The sequence below is a fragment of the Apodemus sylvaticus genome, chromosome 23 (assembly GCF_947179515.1).
Source record: "Apodemus sylvaticus chromosome 23, mApoSyl1.1, whole genome shotgun sequence".
NCBI lineage: Eukaryota > Metazoa > Chordata > Mammalia > Rodentia > Muridae > Apodemus > Apodemus sylvaticus.
Genome location: NC_067494.1, coordinates 2359873 through 2381458, shown reverse-complemented (window position 1 = coordinate 2381458; position 21586 = coordinate 2359873). Strand labels below are relative to the sequence as shown.

At 42.4% G+C, this 21586-nt stretch overlaps 1 protein-coding gene across 2 annotated transcripts in view; it reads right to left on the bottom strand.

Moving 5' to 3' along the window:
* Rnf217 (ring finger protein 217) overlaps positions 1 to 20709 on the bottom strand; it is a 104194-nt gene extending 83485 nt beyond the window's left edge. For both annotated transcript variants that reach the window (XR_007975244.1, XM_052169628.1), the window contains exon 1: positions 19836 to 20709. Coding sequence is in view for 1 of the 2 variants with exons in the window: in XM_052169628.1 (XP_052025588.1) it covers positions 19836 to 20651 (816 nt within the window). In the remaining variant the exon portion in view is untranslated. The remainder of the gene's footprint in view (positions 1 to 19835) is intronic.
* Positions 20710 to 21586: the final 877 nt, after the last annotated feature.

Sequence of the window (21586 nt, the reverse complement as noted above, 5' to 3'; positions counted from 1 at the left end):
AACAACAGAAATAAATGAAGGAGCCTCGCCTCACTTGTGATCATGAACAGTATGTGCTAGCATCTCATACTACCATCATAAAATGACAAGCATGGAGCAAACACAATAAGGTATGCTGAGAAACTGCACTCTTATTAAAGTATTATGCCATTATCACTATTTCATCTAATTATTGACAAAGCTACCAATCTTATTACGGTTAATCTTATTGGCCATAATTTGTTAGACTATTATATGTATGGATGCACCTATAGGAAATCTAAACATAGTACACAGAGTTCAGTTCCATCCTCAGTTGTGGCTACCCACTAGGGTGTTTAGAACGTATTTCCCTCAAAAAAGGATGGACTACTACCTAAGAAATGCTTTTCATTTCATTGAAAACAAGATACTCTATAAAAGTCATTTTACAATGATAGTCTTATCTGTTTTTCCTTTCCTTGCCAAAACTACTAACTGAAGAAAGATGGCTGACTCTTCATAGCCCTCAAGCTGATCAAAGGTAGTACATGACACTTTTTAAAAAACTGCTTAGATATATCATGAACTCATCAGCATTTGCCTTTTCATATCTAAGTTATCAAAGGTATGACTATTTATATATTATACAGATATTAAAAGCTGTTCCAAATTAAATTTGTGAAAATAGCTATATTATCAGGAATCTACTGAATCTATGTAATCCTCATCAAACTTCTAATAACATTCCTCACAAAAATAGGAGGAGGAACAAAGGTCTTAAATGAATAGCTGAAACAATCCAAAGCACAAAAAACAACACTACAGAGTCACAAGACCTAATTTCAAATTTACTACAAAACAGTAATTGTAGGCAAAACCAAAACAAAGATAGATAGATAAATCAGAATAAAAACTCAGAATCAAATATGCACCAAATATCCATCAAAGTTTCCACAAAAGGTCTGAACATACACTGGAGAAAAGACACCTTATTCGACAGTGGTACTGGGAAAATTGACTTTTCACACGGTGAAGAGTCTCTCCCACACAACTCAAAATGGATCAAGGAGCTTCAAGTAAGACCTGAAACTCTGAAACCATAAGGGGAAAATGGGGAAAACATTTCAAGTAAAGGCACATAATGGTTTATATTGTCAGGTTGAGTCACCTAGTAACAAGGCTCTGGGTATGCTTATAAGAGATTATCGAGATTATATGAAGAGACATGGAAGGAGTCACCATAACTACGAGTGGCCTTACTCAGTAGTATGGAGTTCTGCACTGACTAAAGGACAAATAGCTGAATGTTAACATTTGCTTCCTGGCAAAGGTTGCAATGTAACCAGTTTCCTTAGCTTCTTGCTGTCCTTACTTCCCTGCCTGCTGTCAGGCAAAATAAATCCTTCCTCCCTTAAACTGCCTTTATCAGGCTATTCTGTCAAATCAACAAAGCAGTAACTAACACATAAAAAAGAACTTTCTAAAAAGGGTTCAAACATCTGAAGAAATAACAGTGAGAACTGATGAAAGGTTGTTCATGAAATTATTAAGTTTTAACCAAAATCACAAAACAAGATGAGCATACAGAATGAGAGGAAATGACAGCCCAAATCAAATAATGCCATTAATAAGTGCATAAATGAAACCATTAGACACTTTTCAAAAAATACAGTATAAGGGGTGTGGGAGGGGGAAAAAGGTTCAAATGAACAATAAGTAAATGAAAAGTGCTCAAGCATCCTTAGTTATCACAGAAATAGACATCAAAACCACACTGTGCTTCCATCACCCCACAGAAAATTCTGGGGAGAGTGTGAAGGAAGAAACTGGATACTGCTGGTGAGAGTGTAAATAAGGCAGTCACTATAGCCATCAGTAGGAAAGCTTCCCCCAAACTAGAAACAACTATTATATATTTCAGGTATCCTCTCAAAAGTATATCCAAAGAACTTTAAGGCTGCATTCCTGAGGTACCTTCATATCTGTTTAGTGTAGTATAACTATATAGCTAAATTATAGAATCAGGTGAAATTAAAATCAACAAATTTCACAAGAAAATGCGTTTATTAGGCATATACATTTACTCATATATATGACATAAAAGTGTAAGCAGACCCTTGAGGACAGCAAAGGAGGGTTATTGGGAAACAAATATAGCCAAAGTACATGATACAGCTGGGTAAAATATATTTATGAAATGCATCACCTTTTACAATGAATATGACCAAACAAGGGTAGAAGAACTGGAGAGATGTCTTAATAGTTAAACAAGCATGTTAAAGGCTGAAGAGATGGCTCAGCACTTAAGGGGAACAATTGCTCTGTAGAGGAGCCAAGTTCAGTTCTCAGCACCCACATGGTAGCTCACAATAGTCTGTAGCTCTAATTCCAAGGGATCTTACACTATTATCTGGTCTCTGTGGGCACTGAGCACACATGTGATGCACATACACAAATGTAAGCAAAACATATGCATAAAATAAATAATTCTAAAAAGTGTTTTCTAGAGTGCATGCTATTCTTCCAAATGGACCAAGTTCAGATCCAAGTACCCATGTGGAGTGGTTCACAACTACCCTTAACTCCAGCTCCAAAGGATCTAATGTCTTCTAATCTCTGTGGGCACCCACACTTATACCACACACACACACACACACACACACACACACACACACACACACTAAATACAAAGAAACCTTTTATTTTTTCTTAAAAAAGGTGAGCCTGGTGGTGGTGCTGGTGGTACTCACCTTTAATCCAGGCACTCAGGAGGCAGTAGCAGGTGGATTTCTATGAGTTCAAGGCCAGCCTGATCTATATTGAGTTCCAGGACTTCAAGCCTACACAGAGAAACCCTGTCTCAAAAAACAAAACAAAACAAAACAAAGCTGATGTTTCTATGGCTCCTGTGCAGTCTGAGCAGCATATGGGCAGGCAACCTGCCTACACCTTCATGAAAAGGGCAACATTTGGGAAAACAAAGTAGGATAAAATAAGGCAAAAAGAGTCCAAGTTCCTGTATAGTTGAAATGTTCTGCTAACATAAAATACAGTGAAGCCATTCAGTTTTCCAAACTTATTTTATAAATACTTAAAATATTGAAGTATTCCTGGACACTACCCAGTACCTTTCACTGATCACACTATCTACTTTGAAAATGTCTTATATTTAGTAAACAATACTCAGTAAATTGCCTTCTTCTAGCAATAAGCTGAACAACTGACAGTGAACCATATGTACACGTTTATACTCTTCTAAAGTACCTGCAAATCATACTGGATTACAGATCTATGCTAAAGGTTAACACGAAGTATTTTTCACACATGGAAAAACATCACACTGGAATTAACGTCAATTGAAATGTTACTGGTCTTATAATAAACATAGAATGTATCAGAGGAAATCCTCAGGCACTGAGGGAAATAAATCAATGTGTGGGAGGGAGGGGCAACTCAGTTACTCAACATAGAACCAACAGAGCAGACCTTTGTTTAAGCAGTCATTTTATCATTATACGCTTACTGAAAACAAAGAACGGGACAGCCACATCAAAACAGCACAGCCTGTGGATGGCGGAGCTGTGACCCCAGAGCCTGTGTCATTAAATGCAGAGGAAGTGTAACTTAGAAAAGAACACTGTTACAAAAATAAGAACCAGAAAGAGGAATATAGGTAATTAAACACAATTAAGTGGAGAAGCAAAGGGCAGTTACTAACCAACTCAACAAACAAGGGCATGCACGAAACAGAACTACCAGCACCGGCTGTGGCTATAGCACCTTTGCTATCTACATGAGGAGAGGATGGAGCTCTTGTTTGTTTTACAGGGTAGTGAAGGCTAAGTACTAAGCATCAAATGAAGCAGAAAATTCCTTTCAAGAAAAACAAAAAGGCACTTAAAGGAGGAGGGGACAAAAAGCTGGCTCTAATAATTGGTAAAGTAACTACAGACAGTAAAATATATAGACAGATGTATGCATCTATATTTTAGGGCAATGGCTTTTTACACAGTGCCCCCAAACTACACAAAAGCAAGCCAGCCAACAGAAAGCCATCCTAGACAGGGGAAAGCTGGCAGGAGAATCAAGCTAAGGAGACATTTGTCTGTGTTGCCTGGGTGATAAGACTGCAGCTGGTGCACAGGGTTGCACAACCTCCAGGCCTTACAACAGAGGGCTGAAGTCACTGGCTGGGTCTACTGCTGCAGCAGAGCACCCTCCACACCTTTGAAAGGCAAAAGGCAAGAAGACATAATGCAGACAAGCCATCTGCAGCACCTGCATGACAGTGCAAATCCACTGCCCCTCTGCTGTCACAGCAACCGCCTCCTAGTCACCTCCCTGCCGCTATCCTCCCCTGGAAACACAGTTTACGCTCCACACAGAAGGGAGAATCTTTTTAAAAACATTAATGACATCTCTACAGCTGTACCAAATGGTCCAGTGAGTTCTCATCACACTTGGAGTAAAGTATCAACTCTGCAGAGGAGCAACAGAATCTGACCCATAGCTGATCTGTGCACCCTCCTCCACAGCTGCACACATACTACCCCCTTCTGTTTTTGAAGGCCAGGCCTTGTCCTGTTGGAGCCCTCTTAAGCTGGGGCTCCAGCCTAGGCTCTACTTTGTGGGAGGTCTTACTTCCGCTCACCACTTCTCAACAGCTCTCAGTTGTAGCTGCTTACATGGACTGATCCACACATCTCTCCAACCATGGTCAACTACACATTCTATTTGCACAAGTGTGTTTTGATTTTGTGTGTGTGTGTGTGTGTGTGTGTGTGTGTTTGCTTACTCTAAATCACAAGTGTCCAGCCCTTAGCCCCCTTCTACCACCTTCTACAACAACATCCACTTTTCAGATACCAGCCAAGTTCCAACTTTCACTACTTCTAAAAGCACATATGTCTCTTCCTAGAACGGCTGTCCTCAACAATCCGTAACATACAATTTAGTGTCATATATCATACCCTAATCTTTGCATGGGGAGCTTAATTTTCACCTGTTGATATTTTTAAATGTTCTGGGAAAACTGATCATGGACTACTATATAAAGACCCACATGTCTCATAAAGATGTGTATATGCTCCCAAATATGCTGTGTGCTAAATCATTTTAATAGAATATGAAGACTCAAGTTGAGTTCCTCCTTTCCATGTTCCTCTTATGTCCACTGTGAACTGAAGGACGATCTCTATATGCTTGACTCTAGTGAAGAAAAAGCAAGCTTTGGAAAATGGGATTCCTCTCTGGAGAAAGCTCTGAAACTTTTGGCTGCCTGTTCAATCTGTGATTTGTTTGTTCAAAAAAGGTGACAAAACTAATCTGAGCTCTGGTCTTATGATCAGCAGCATTCAGGTCCTTCCATAACTATGCAGAGTTAAGGATGTGGCCACTGATCAACAAGTTGACTGTGAGAAGACTGCCCACTTGACCTTGGCCTCATTAGCTAGTGCTCTGAGCAAACCTACAGGGTCTATCAAGATTGTAACAAACCAAGAGACTTCTGAAATGGAACAATCCACAAGATCCGGTGACTGTTTTTTTTTGTTTTTTGTTTTTTGTTTTTTTTTTACATCTTAACTTTAATGAATTAATTATGGAACAATCCACAAGATCCAGTGACTTTTTTTTTTACATCTTAAGTTTAATGAATTAATTAGCCATATAAATCAATGCCATAGAACTCCCCTTGTTAGTTTTGAAAATTTGGTCAGCTGTTGGTGATTCTGGGTTTCTAAATCTGCATTCTGTTCATTTTGACACTGAGGACACTCACTGTATCTGAGACAGTGCCTTACCCAATGACAGATGAAAACATTGCATTTGCCTAAGTTTGATAAATCTTAGATTGACTTTTGCCTCCCACCCATAGCTTATGAGAAAGTTGTTGCTGCTAAATATGTAGCACACTATCAACTAAACGTACAGCACTAAATATGTAGCACACTATCAACTAAACGTACAGCACTAAATTTGTAAGTCTTTAAACAAGTAGATACACAGACAGAAGCCATGAATCAGAAAAGCCTCGCTATCCTTTCTGCATTCCCTCATCAGCCTGCCCTCTAAGCACTTCCTGCTCATTAAGACTAAGACTGACTCACAGGTAAGGTTAGAACTCAGGACAACACAAAAAGTAAATGTTAGAATTATCTATTTTGATCAATTCAAACTACACTTGGGAAAGAGTAAACTGGGTTTTTCAAAATCAGCAAATATCCTTGTGACACAAATACAGAACTCTGAAGTTAACAAGCAGACAGTACACACACACACACACACACACACACACACACACACAGTATATATGTGTGCATGCAAGCACACACATACATACATATACACACACACACACACACACAGAGTTAGTGCTTTTGTATGCATGCAAGCACCCACACCCACACATATAATTTTAAGTTAAATATACCAAAATACTATTCCTTTCTTAAATTTTGGGAACCTATCATTAGGTGTTTCTTCCACAAACAATCTTGAGAAGAAAACAATGGTAGCACATAGGGAGAGAAGTCACTTAAGTAGACCTAAATGGGGACATGTCCAGGGTATGTCTGGCAGTGGGATGAAACTGGCCTACCTGCCAAGGTCACATATTCAAGCAGAAAGTGTAGGACAACAAGGTCACATCAAAGTTGATTCTACATTTACCAGACAGCTGTTCTTAAATAGATATGAACTAATTAAATTATAATTATTAGGGAAAATATCTTATAATCAAATGTCTCATTTCCCTGCTGCTTTTGATTGTTCAGCAACTAGGAGAAAATGCTGTGGTAACTGTACTTGCCACACACAAGCCAGAGCTAATCAGCCTCATTAAGAATGGCCAGTGATCACATGAGGGAGCATAGCGAGAGTGAATACCACAAAGAGAAATGATTTGCAAGGTAGCCTATAATTAGTGTACAGTTCTACAGTAGAGAATAATATTGAGGCAGTAGATTAGGAAGACTTTAAAAGGGATTAGTCATTCATGTGAAGGACTAATCCCTGAATTAAGTTACCTGAGCCAGGGGGAAAGGGCTACATCATGCAAGCAATATACCCCTCTATTGTAGATCCCCTCCGTTACAGATCCCTCTATTGAAAAAGACTTCTTATTAGAGATCTCTGTATTGTACATTCCCTCTATTATAGACCCCTATATTATAGATCCCCCTCCATTACAGATCACCCTGTTATAGACCCTTCTATTATAGATTCTCCTCCATTACAGATCCTCTCTGTTATAGATCCCTCTATTAGAGATCCCCCTCCATTAGAGATCCCTCTATTGTAGATCCCCTCCATTAAAGATCCCCCTCCATTACAGGTCCCCTCTCTTATAGATCCCTCTATTATAGGTCCCACTTTTAATAGGTCCCCTCTATTACAGATCCCCTCTTCTTCAAGTACAGAGAAGCATACTTTTGAGTATAAAACACTTGCTTCTGGAAATTTCAAGTTACATCTTCAAGGAGACACTAAGCAAACAATACAATCATCCACACACACTAGGATTACAATAAACAACAAAACTCTAACAGTGACCTAATAAGGATTAACTAGGAGGGGTAATTCTAAAGTATCCTTAAATATAATACCAGTTCCATATACATGATAAAAGAATCTGCTGTATCAGAAAGGTAAAAATTGTCAAAGAAGATTTTTAACTACCATTGTGACTAAAATTCTGATATAAAGAAAGCTCTTCTAGAGACAATGCTTTTAAGTAATACTAATCAGAATGATTAAGTTGAGCTTGACCCCAAAATATACAGTAAAATTACGTAATCAGTTACAGTAAAATTAAGTAATTCTGAGAAGGAATAGTTTCCATATGAGCCCTTATAAAATTATTCAAACACAAAAATACAGGATGAAATTTTATTAACCAATATAATGATATATTGGAAATGTGCAAATGGTTAGGAAAACATAAACATTAAACAAAGTAAAAACCTTGGAGGTGGTGGCCCTCGCCTTTCTTTAATCCCAGCACTTGGGTGGCAGAGGCAGGCAGATTTCTGTGAGTTTGAGGCCAGCCAGGTCTACAGAGTGAGTTCCAGAATAGCCAGGGCTACACAGAGAAACCATGTCTTGAAAAACACAAACAAAAGTAAAATATACACTCCAAAATTTTTACCATCTAAATTAACAATGTATCAGGATTTTATCTGAAATTGTGTGATAGTTACTAAAATATGTTTCTAAAGTCCTTGAAGGAGTAGAGGGACACCCCTCTCCACTGAACGTGGGTGGACATGTGATTGCTTTGCCCAGGTGGCACTGAGTACTTGCAAATCAGGGTGGAAACGATTAGCTGGCATTCGCCTGGTTGGACACTAACTTTAGAGAGAGCCATCTCTAAGGCAAAACTCTGGGGCAAGCAGGCACTTTGGTCGACAGCCACAGCTGAACTCCCTGACAACAGCTGCAAGCCGAGAGTGAGCCTGACATCTGACGACCACCACATGAGAAACTCCAAGAGTGAACTAGCCATCTGAGCAGTTCCCAAATTCCTGACCTACGGTGTCATCTCATGGTCAAAATAAAATGGTCATCTTAAGTCCCTGTGTTCTGGAAATATTCATCAAGCAGCATGCACAGTTACCAGAGCAAGGGTTACAACCAGAGAAGAAACTCTTCAGTGATTGGTGGGCCAGTATAAGACATACTCCAGTCATGGCAACTAGTCACATTCAAATTTTAAATATATTGTACAATAGTATGTCAAAAGATTCAAATATTTACCTTTCCAACCTAAGCTTACCCCATTTTTAACCACTCTCTTTGGTTTTAATAAGTATTAACACTTAACTATCCTGGATGCCACTCCAAGGTGCTAGTTATGAAAATAGAGAAGGTACTGAGTAGAGTCCTAGATATTCCAGAATCAAACAGCAGTCATCCTACAAGCATGTATGAGGACATGCTGACAAAGTAGAAAGGACTCTGAGAACACTGACAGCAAGAAAGGGTCACATGGGTTCTTGGCAGAGATCTGAGGGCCGAGAGAAGCTGACCACAGAAAGGATATTATGCCGTGAAAGAAGACACTTGGTGACAAAAGGGGCTAAAACCATAGACCACACCACGTCCTACAGGCAGTATTAGGAACCAAGATATTTGTGTGAGGGGATGGAAGTAAAGTTCTGCAGGTTCTCAAGCAAGATACGAAAATAGTTAATGTTTCATTTCAAAGGACAGTTTTGACTGCTAGGTTTGTTTTAATGTGACAAAATACCTGAGATTGTCAACTAATAAGAAACAAAAAGCGTGACTAGGTCAGTTTCACTGGTTTCAGTTCCTGGTTACTCGTACTGGTGCACTGGGACGGTGGCAGCACAGTATCCCTCAATGGGAGTCCATAGCTGAGAAGGCTACTACCTCATGGCTCCAGAAAGTAGAAAATAGAGAGATGGCAGAGTCCCAATATCTCCTCCAAACCATGTCCACAATGTTCCAACTTCCTTATCCTGGTCCCCACCACCTAAGAATGTTATCAGTTCAGAATATGGTCACAAGCAGAAGAGAAGGCTCCACCATCTGGTCCCTTGAGAAGATATTCACTATCTAAACTACAGCATTATCTAGTACAAAGCTATGTACATTGACAACACCATTGTAAATGTATTAAATCTAATGAAATAAAGAAAACCCCCTTACACGCACTATTTCTGAACAAAAGAAAATTAGTTTGTGTATTTGTATGTGTACACATACAAATATATATATATATATATATATATACAGTGTACGTGTGTGAATCACATGTGTACATGTTTGAGGCAGAGGCTTCCTAGCTGCACCTAAGCTTCGTTTGCTGCATGCTATCACACCTACTTGTTTCCTGGGTGCTGGAGATCCAAACTCAGGCCCTCACGCTTGTCCAGCAAGACGTTCTGAAAGTCCCTAAACAAAAGAGAACTAAGCTCTTTACCTGCACATTCTTTTATCATCTAATACTAACACAGAGCAAGAAAGGGGCAATTTATATATAAGGAAATAAGTAGAGTCTTCCAGAAAGATTCTTAACACTGTTTTATAGCCATAAATGAAAATGGTAGAATGCTAATCCATAATATCTAACCCGAGACTAGAAAAATGAGGAGAAACAGAAGCAGCAGAGAGGTGCACAACAAGGAAAGAATGACAGCTCTCCTCAGACAGACTCCATGCTACCAAAGGCAAAGACTCAAGAGTGCCATGGGTCTTCGAAGAACAAAAAGTTTAACATGGCTACAGGCTTGAGGCTACTTGAGGACAAAGTTTGAAAAGCACAGGCGTCAGATCATGTAGGGACATATACACACAAAGCTCACACTCTTATTCAAAAAGCAAGAGGCCACCAATGGCCAACTAAAAAGGAGAAAGCCAAAAATTGCCATGCCTTTTAAAGAACCCTCTGCCTTCAGTGTTGGGAAAGAGATTGGAGGCAAGATTAGAGCCCAGGATGGAGTCACCAGAATCCAGGAGGCACAGACTCCACTGAAGAGGCAACTCCACAGTTAAGAGTGTTCCCATGCCCTTCCAGAGGACCCAAGGCTCACAACTGTAACTCCCGTTCCAGGGGATGCATGCATTTTTCTGCTCATATATACCTACATATATATGATATACACTCACATGCACACACATACATACACACACACACATACACACATAAATAAAGATAAAATGTTTAAGAAGATGGGGGTCAAGTGGAGGGCAGGAGCAAAGGAAATGGCAGCAGAAATGAATAAAGTTATTGAACAAAAAACACCTTAGGACATGGGGCAGAAAGAACTGCATGCAGGGATAGAAAGAAAAACTCAGGCATATACCCCGCCCCCCACCCCCCATCCCCGAGCTTCTGAACTGGGTATGACTAATGCAAGCAGGAACCCCTTAAGCAGAAAACAGGCTCTGGGAAGGCAGAGAACAGAAGCAGGAATCCATTTTGAAGATGTAAGATGAACTGTGTACAGGTAGGTATGGGTGGAGGGGGCATCCTGCTAGAAGTGGTCAAAAGACAGAGTCAAGAACGGAAAGAGCAAGGTCTTTGGATGGTATCCCGAGGCAATGCCTAGGAAGGACCCCTGAACCACAGGAGTAAATGAGTAAACATCACCAAACACTGTGGAAAGGCCTGGGGGCCATCTGGATGTCATTCCTAAGAGTGGTGAAAAGCAAGTTAAAATAAAGAGTAATGACTCAAAGGAAGAAAACAGGAGCACAGTCAACAAAAGCAAGCAGCAAGTTAAGTCCGGTTCCTAAACTGAGCTCCCATTGGTTACTCAGCACCGGAGCCTTCCCTGCTAAGTTCTGTGGGAAGTTCCCACTTTCTTAAACTGTACAACTATGTTTCTTTTCTGCCTTCAGTTGGGAGAATTGGATTCTGTGTGATATAAACATTTCCTCCCTGGAATACTCCCTTCTTCATCTAATCTGCTTTTCACTTCCACTTGATTCCCACAGTGTGCTCTCAAGAGACAGTAAATCCTCCCAAAGGGATGGACCCACCTCACAATTCCTTACTCCGTACATTTCTCATCCCTCTCAGAGAAAATGGAAATTATTTACAACATTATGTCCCAGCTTTTCCCAGGTCTTTGGTCAACATCACCTTTTTGATTAGTTCACTAATTTAAAGGATATAAAACGGCTGCCAGCTCTAGAACCAAACAGATTTAAGCTTAAATCCCACTTCAACATTTGCTAACTCAGTGACTTTGAGAAAGTTATTGACTATCTCCAATCCTCAGTGTTCTCATAGAATGTCCTACTATAGCCGTTCTCAACCTGGGGGGGGAGGGTGTCTAACAACCCTTTCACAGGGGTCAAATATCAGCTATCCTGCATATCAGATATTGACATTGCAATTCATAACAGTAGCAAGATTACAGTTATGGAAGAGCAACAAAATGATTGTATTAAACCTTTATTAAAGGGTGGCAGCATTAGGAAGGTTGAGAACCACTGACCTATTACCTACACTTTGAAATGAAGTAAGTTGTCCTATTCACTGGGACCTAATCTAATCTGAAGGCCAACTGCACAACTGCCAATGAAAAAAGATCTGTTCACATTTAGCAGCCTTGTTGGGAAAGATGATGGTCACTTCCAGTTATCAGCCTGCTGGGACTCAGATACACGAAGCAGAAGATTACTCCTTTCTTATATTTTGTGTGTGTGTGTGTGTGTGTGTATACACATAGGGGGTATGCACACATGGACTTGCCTGTATATACCAGTGTGGAAACTAAAAGTCCGCATCAAGAACCTTCCACCTTGATTTTTTTGTTTGCTTGCTTTATAAGATCTCTTGTAAATAAATCTTTGCCTTCTTGGCACTTGGGTTATAGACGTGTGCCACAATACCCAGTTTTAACGTGGGTACCTGGGCTCCAAACTCAGGTCCTCATGACTGTCCAACAAGCATTGCAGCCCTGGTCCACATCCCTTTTCAAGACATCTTTACTCATCTCTGTTCTTGACAAACTGGCTTCTCCCTCCCAAATTCTGGTTCTTTCCTGGGACACACACTCCGTCATATCTGTGCAAATTGACAGGACCAGAGTCAGTGTTCAGCCTCCTTCTGTTATCCCTCTCAAGGTGACATCATCCAGGCTTCAGACATTAAATATCATCTACACATTACCAATGGCCTGATTCACATCTTCTGCTCAGACCTCTCCTCTGGTGCCAGACACTAACCACCTGTGACAGTCCTTCATGAACATCTCAACAGCATTTTATACTTAGCCTTTCCGAGTCCCCCTTTTCCCAAACCTTGTCCTCCTACCGGGCTTCTTCATCTTGCTGAACGGCAAACCCACTTTTCTAAATGTTCTGATTCAAATCTTGAATCGGCCTTAATTCTTGTCACATGCAATCAGTAAATCCGGTAAATTGTTGGCTATATCAGTAAAATATATTCAAAATTCAAACCGTTCAAACCATACATCTCTCTCACTTTAGTCTAAACTATACATTTCCTGCTTGGCATAATACTATCATCTTCAAACTGATCTTTTTACTTCTACTTGATCTTTACAACACTTTCTCCAGAGACTCTAAATCCCTTCAAAGGAACATGTACCTGGCTACACTTCTGTTCAGCACTTCCTTGTGGCTTCCATTGTATGCAGATGAAAGGCAAGCCTGCCTATTGTCTTAAGTCTCCGCCTTCTGTCATTTTACCACACTTACCAGTCCTGCCATTATCAACCACACGAGCCTGCTTGCCATTCTTGGCACACCTCTGAAACTCTATTGCCATTTCCTGATGTGCTAGCATATGGTTTGTTCAACTGCTGGCTTACAAAGGTCTTAACTGGAAAGGGACTTTGTAAAAGAAACTGTTTATAACACCCCCCCAAGTGATAAACTTAGTAACAATTCTCTCTTTGGTACTTATCAATTTTTCCTTGTTTCTTTTTTCTCCATAGCTCTAGTTGCCTCTAATACAGTAAATAATTTACATATTATCTTCTTCATAGCCTAGCATATAAACTCCAGCAAACCAAAGATTTTGCTATTTTCTTTTCTTTTCTCTGGAGAGCAGACAAGTGCCTAGAATACAGAAGTTACTAACATTCAAGTCAACTAATATGGCATGATAAACTACAGATGAGAATGATTAGAGATTAGATTTGAATGGACGGTTGTTCTCAGTAATTGTGAATATATACACACATTTCAAGCACAATTATCCCAACAGAGATGACATAAATGAGATGGTTGGAAGTAATAGAGAATGGGAGATATTGAACATTATATTTAATAGACAAGTGAGTTGTCATTTTATGACAGAACCTGATTTAGGAAGTTTCATTTTGGTTAAGCACGTAAAATCCTTCTAACAAAATAAGTGTAAACAAAATAAATACTTGTTTTAACTTTAGGGTTGGAGACTGAAGCTTCATGGCCAGTCGCGTGATGAGCATAATACAGCCCTGGGTTCGATCAGCATCACAAAAAAAAAAAGTTCTTTCTTTAAACATCAGGGAAACTGTTATCAATGGACCAAAGCAAAATTAGCTAAAATTACGTTTTCTCTTAAGTCATTGGAGTAAATATTTTAAATAAAGAGGGTGCTTACAAATATTCTATTTCCAATAAATGCAATGTATTTTGAAACATACATGTTGGTGTGTGCTTGTGTAGGTATATATATATACATATATATGTATATATACATACTTATGAACAACTATATACAGATTTATTAATTATTATTTTGGATTAAACATAGTAACAGAAATCATAACACATTAATAAAAAATTAGTTGGTTCCTATAATGATCTTAAAAGCTACTAGAGATTAAGAAAAGGAGAAACAAGTACCTAATCACTTTAAAAAGAGCTTTTAGATGAAAACAAAAATACAAGTTTGTATGACGGTTTCTTGAGACCACTTAACATGTGTACAAAGTAATGCAAAAATAGCAAATAGGGTCATTGTAAAAAACTACCACCAGCTGCCTGTCTTTTGCCTATCACAAATTCTTACTAAAATTCTGAGCACTCAACCTCTACCAGAATACTCTGTCTAGTACCTCTGGACTAAAGAGTGTTGCAAGTCTAAACAATGAGTTCCATCCACTCTAGAAGGAAAATATAAATCACATCTAGCCAGACGGCAGTAGCACATGCCTTTAATCCCAGCACTTGGGAGGCAGAGGGAGGCAGATCTCTCTGAGTTTGAGGCCAGCATGGTCTACATGAGTTCCAGGATAGTTAAAGCTATCTTGACAAACCTGAGAAACCCTGTCTCAGAATGAATGAATGAATGAATGATGAAAATCACATCTGTGTCAGCTGATACAGAAGGCCAGTAGTACTTAGAGTATAATCTGAGATCTTTAACAGGGGCATGTGGTATAGGACTGTTCTACAGAGCCTCTCTTTCAGCCAGCTGTAAAAGAAGGAAAACAGCCACAGAGCAGGAGTACCAGGGTCTGTTGGCCCCAGAGCTCAGCTCTTGATGGAAGATTACCCTGCGGAAACTAAGTGCCAGATAAAAACAGACTTCAATAAGAAAAAGAAAAACAGAAACAATTGGTAAAGGGAAATAGTATAGAAAGAGAAGAGGAAAACAAGGGCACAAGTCAGAAAGGTGTGCAGACAAATGTTAACACATTCCCCTAAATATGCACAAACAACACATACACAGAGAGAGAGAGACAAAGAGAGAGAGAGAGGTATACAGAGGCCTTAATTCTCACTTTGGAAATCCGTAAAGTGACCCCAAAATAGAGTTCATGCTTACATTATTGTTCACGCTTTCAGGATTACCAAAACATTTGGCTTGGTAGAATCTGTAAGTTTACCTATTTGAAGACTATGATATTCAAACTCCATGTTCAATAAAACAAAAGATGTTTACCTGCTTTACAGAAAAGAATTTAAATTAAACTTCTTTACCTATAACGACTGGATGCTTTGGATTTATTAATAAGATAATTCCCTTTGGCCCTAGGTCACTTTCCTCTGGTGACTACAGTAACCATCTTGTTAGGGCATTACCATGTAACAGCTGTTTTCCACACACTGTGTAGAAGAAATGTGTTCCTTGCTGCTATAAATACCCACGGGACAGACAGGTGTACATATTCCAAGTCATAGGAATCTACCAGTCTCCTGCTCTTCTGAGCAGTATGCTAAAACCCACAGCAGCTCCTGCCTTGACCTAGTCTGTGAGTAGGCTCAGTTCTTTCTTTGAGTTATCCAAGGTACTAAATGTTAATATTTCATGTTTATAAGATATTGTTCTGTCTAAATCAGAATCATGAAGGAAAGATTCTACAAAGCCAAGATGGCAAGAGATTATTATCTTTCTTCCTAGAATAATGTGGCAAAGGCCAAATAAGCTGAGATCAAAACTTGGGAGAAGCCGGGTGATGGTGGCGCATGCCTTTAATCCTAGCACTTGGGAGGCAGAGGCAGACGGATTTCTGAGTTCAAGGCTAGCCTGGTCTACAAAGTGAGTTCCAGGATAGTCAGGACTACACAGAGAAACCCTGTCTCGAAAACAAACAAACAAACAAACAAACTTGGGAGAATCTGGGAAACTGGGAGATATTGCTGGCATCCTGGGGACTATGTTAGCCACGTATGACACTGGGAAATGCACTTCTAAAAATGTATGTACAAAACATGCATATACCTAAGCAATATAAACCAAGGTAAGGCCCACTCTCTTGGTGTGCCATGACATCTAAATCAGTCAGTGCAGTGACTGCTGCTCTAATCTACAGTTCAATCAGAAGATACAAGGAACCTAATGCACTATAAAGTCATCCCACCAAGATTCGCCCTACCCCATCATAGCGTTGAGATACTGTCACTGTCTAATTGCTGTGGCCTGTTCTGAAACACTGCTGACACCTACTCATCACCCTTGGCCCCAGCTTCAGTCCCTGAAAGAGTCTTTGCTGTTCCAAGTCTGAAAGCATTTCGAGTTCCCAAATTCCTATCTTCTTTCAAAGATCACAGCACTGTTCCTCAGAAGAGTCCTCTTAACCAGGCACGATTCCAACTCGCAATTAATATGCATTTTTAATGTTTGTATAAAATGTTTATTACTGATTTGCTTTACATTCTTAAATGTTGTTAAATAATGTACTAAGCATGTGGCACAATCTCAAATCCAAAAATGTCACTAATAGGTCTCTAAATACATCCTTTGCCCCACAAAGGTCTTAAGAGACCTTGAAATCAAGGCTTGTCACATTTGCTTAGGACAAAAAAAATCTTATCAGATGAGAAAAAAGAAAACATGCAACATCTCCCCTGCCTATTTTTGTTGCTGTTGTTTTGTTTTTGGCATAGTGAATCAAACCTAAAGTCACACCCAGGCTAAGTAAGCACTCCCCCACTGAGCTATATATAATTCCAACCTCCTGCCACTCCCTACACACACACACACACACACACACACCTTTAAAATTAGAGACAGGGTCTCACTACATTACTCAGGGAGGCTTTGAACTCACAAAGTTCCCCAGGCAAGCCTTGAACTTGTGATCTCTCTGCCTCAAACTCCCAAGGCGCTGAGATTACAGATCTGTACCATCAGGCCTGGCTGCAATGCCTCTTGCCTTGGTTCAGTAAGGCTGCAACCACACATTAAAACATAGTTTCATTCAGGCACTGGTGGATTCTCCACAGATCACTGTCTACAGTTAAATTTCACTGATGAAAAGATTCAGGCATAGATGACCATGAAACATAGACCTCTGAATATAAAGATGATGAGATCTTAAAATTCAGGATCATATCAGAAATATTACAACAACGATCTTGTATTTTACCCAATGGAAAAAGACTTAAGTTTGTATAAACTAAAAGTTTGCTTAAACTCTTTTAGATCAAATAGTAAATGTAGCCTATTTCATTTACCTGCTTTAAGTTTATTTTTTATCTTAAATACAAAAATGTTCAGAGCAAAATTTAGAACCTAAGCTTTCTGGGGTGACTTTACAAATTCAGTACCTATTGAGCAAATATCTGTTATCTGCTAAGTAGGTAGAAATTAACAAAATCATACAGATCCTGTCTCCACAGAAGCTATCTACTTAGGAACAAGGTAGATTAGTGCTATAGAGAAAAGCTAAAAACCGAGGAAGAGACACAGGGAGTGTAGGATAAAGTTCAGCCTTTAAAAGGTAGTCACAAAGATTGGGGAAATGGCTCAGTTGATAAGAATTTTCTGCTCAAGTTTTGAGGACTTGAGTTCAAATGCCCAGCATCCACATAAAGAGAGCATACCTGCAACCCATCATTGGGTAGCAGAGGCACAAATGTGCAAAACCCATGCACACACACATGCAAATGCACACCTATAAAGACACTCAGTGAAGACCACAGGATGATATGTGAAGGATGATATGTGACACAAAGGTGGGGTGATAGATGGAAAATCCAAGGGACAGGGAGGCAGATACCTAGACACAGAGTACAAGTACAGCACCCTGAAGTAGAAGCATGCCTGCCATTCTGGACTTAATTTGTGCTGTGATTGTTTGAAATACTGTCCATTTCTTGCTGCCAGGATTCCTGCTGGTTGCTTTGGGAGGTCAGGAACACCTGATGTCATAGATTGCAGACACAGTTCAGACAGTACTGTCACTTCAAAGGAGCCTGTTGTTGTCTGTGCACTCAACCTGCTCCTTCTCTCCCTTCTCATTGCAATGCAAAACACCACCAACTTCCTAAAACCAACTTATGCTGACAAAAAGAAAAGAAAACTACTTCGGAGAAAAGGCCTATCATAAAAAAAGAAACTGTTAGGTAGGGTATCAACCCACCAGGAATATAGACATTAAACACCACAAAACCAGCTGGTGTTTGTAAGAGCACTTAGTAGTTAAAGACTGGAGTTGGGCATAATAGGACAAAGTTAATCACAGAACTCAGGAAGTTCTGAGCCACATAGCAACACCCTGCCTATGAATGAATGAATGAATGAATGAATGAATGAATAAATGCTAAGTGCTCCTTGGTATCGGTGTTTACATCTCATTAGATGCTATTCTGTACTATATATTTGATGCATTTGCTCTCACCATGAGTTCTCTGGAGCAAGGCCCATATCTTGGGATTGTCTGGATCCCACCATCAGGTTGTATACATGGACGGCAGCCAGCGTTACCCATACAAGGGCAATGTCATAGAAACCACCACAAACAAGCAGCAGACATTCCTGTTTTAAGTCTCCACTGGTAGATAAATCCTAAAGCAGACACCATAGTCTCTCAGAGGCATGTGGCTAATCTCAGCCACTTGGGCCGGGCTCCTGTTAGTGTAACATTCCATTCTGTGTAAGTTTGCCTTTGCACTTTCAGTTGGGCACACTACACTCTTTCAGACCAGACTCCAGCAATGGAGCTGCCCATAAAACACACAGGAACCACACTGTTCAGAGCCCTGTTCAATTGCCTTCAGCCAATACAGACAAACAAATCCGGGTCCAGACAGTCTATCGAGACAAACAGGAAGGGAACAATTTCAATGCGGGAAAGATTAGAAGACACATTTTTAAAATATCTGAGCAGGGGCCTGGAGGATGAGGTAAAGTAGCTTCACAGAAAAGCTGGCACCTGAACAGACAAGGTTTTGAAAGATGAATAGGCCTAGGACAATCAGACATGGGATCAAAGGGCATTACAGATTGTGCAAAACGCTGGCAGAAACACCACAGACTGAAAACCATGAAGGAGGGCTGCTATGTTTCTCAAGCTTTCCAAGAAAAAAAAACCAACAAGCCCTTCAGAGGAGGCGGAGGGAGGGAAGTTACGTGGAGGGCCTGTTTGGTTAAACCTCGAGTCTCTCTGCTTTGTTTGCCTCATTCTGTTTTGTCTCTCTCTTAAGGAAATAAAAGTACTGCGCTGGCTTAAAATTTCAGTGGAGAAAAAGTATTTTAACTTCAGTGTAGAAGAGTAGGCAAGAGTTTTTCCTTTTTACATTTCGCTGGCTATACAAAGGCAACGAATTTAAAATGCAGGTTATCAAAGCTCTGACACAGTAATTCCAAACCTTCTCTTCACCAGCTCCACAAATATTTATTTTATGCTCACTGTCTGTTAGTTTCTGGGATGCCAGGCCTGTGAGGCAGTTTTTCTACTCTTCCTCTGAACAAGCTCTTGCATGCAATCCACAGACAAATAATCATTCCTCCTGCAGCTGCCAACCAAAACCTGAATGAATCTCAGAGCAGAGTTAACCAGCCAATAAACTAGTGTAGGTAAAACACACTCAGTAACAACCAGAACGCTAGCTGGAGACCCTGGGTAAGAGAACCTAGTCACCTTTTTCCTTGATAGGGAGCTTAATGCTCTGCCATAATGACCAGGACTGAGGGTGGGCAGAGAGTAGTGGGGAGTTACCTGAGAGCTCAGGTAGATTTTGAGGCACTCCTCGCACACCGCCTTCTTGCAGCAGGGTAGGGGCTTGATGGGCTTGTCTTCCAGGCACACCCGGCACATCAGCACCATGAGGGGCGCATAGGGGTCCCCTACCCCTCCCAGGCCAGAGTAGGGTGGAGCTCCTAATAGGCCAGGCACGGAGAAGGGCTCCGGAGCCAGGTAGAACTCCAGCTCGATGCTGCCGCCGTCGGGGGAAAGGGGATCAGCCGGGAGCGACAGCGGGGAGCTGGGGAAGGAGGGCGGCGGGCTGGCGGGAATTGGCCCCGGCGGTGCTTGAGGTGGGGACTCTGGCGGCGACGAAGACGAGGCGGAGGGAGCCTCGGGCAGGTCGCTCTCCACGCAGTACACGGAGCAGAAGACTTGCGACTTGGCGGAGGGCGGGTGTCGCTGGGCCAGCACGTCCAGGAGCAGCCCGTCGGGGGGCTGCTGGCCGGGGGCCGCCTCTCGTGGCCCCGCTCCCTCCGCCTCGCGCTCCAGCTGCAGTTCCAGACTCTGGGGGTCCAGGGGCCCGGTGAGTGGCAGTCGCGCGGGCTGCCCTGCCGGGGCCCGGTTGCTCGCAGGCTCCTGGGCGCTCGCGTCCACGCAGTCCGGGTCTCTGCCGCCGCCGCCGCCACCGCCGTTCGGCCGTGAGGAGGAGGAGGAGGAGGCGGCAGCGAGCGGCCCGGCTGTCCCGGTGCGGTCCCCACGCGGCCTGGGGGACTCGGGCTGGCCCGCCGAGCCTCCGCCAGGGGCCCGCGCCCCGCCTCTGCCGCTCACCGTGCTCTGCTCCTCGCCCATCGCCGCCCGCGGCCCGCGCCGCCGCCGCCCATCCAGACGCTGGGACCCCCAGCCGGCGCCGGGCAGCTCGGGCAAACGGCTCGGCTCCACTCGCGGCGGCGCTTCTGCTTCCGGGTCCCTCCTCCGGGGCCGGGACGCCCCAAGCGCCCTCCGGGGAGCCCGTGCTCCCGGGCCGCGGTGTGCGAGCAGCCGGCTCCTCCTCCTCCACCTCGTCGTGGTCCTCCTCCTCCGGCGCGGCCGGGCACTGTCTTGGGGACGCCGAGGGCCTCAGGCTGAGGGGGCCCGGCCCGCAATCAGGTCGGGGCGGTGCGGCGGTCCCGCGAGCCCCGGGTGGGGCGGAAGAGTTCCCGGGAGGCGGGAGGAGACGGTCAGCCCTGCGCCATCCCCGTCCCTGCGGCGGGGCGCGCAGCCGGCGATCCCGAGGGTCGCGGGGCCTGTGGCGTCACCGAGAGGTGACCGGGCCAGCAGGCAGTGGCTGGTGCCCCTGGGGGAGAGGCGGGAGCGGGAGATCTCCCTCCCCTCGTGCAGCACCTAGGGCCCTGCTCCCTCCCCCTCACCCCACCCCTTTGGCACACACCTCCCCACACGTACACACCACACACACACACACACACACACGTGCGCGCGGGCGCCCTCGCACACAGACGCATGCACACCGGAGTGAGGGTGATCTAAGCTGAGCTGCGCTCTCACCCCTATGAGTTCATGCTCGGCCTCAGACAAACCCTTAAGCGCCTGCAGGCGCCCCTTAGTGCTTTGCTTTAAGTAGAACTTCTGACAAAAACTGCTGGAACCTGGGCTGTGGACAGAGGACACACTGGGATGTCACCCTCAAGAAGTAGTGGCGATGGTGTGCATTCTGCCTAGTTCCCCGTTTTCTGGCTGGTGCGACAGGAAGGATCTTTGAAAACCACAAATGACCCAGAAAGCACTTG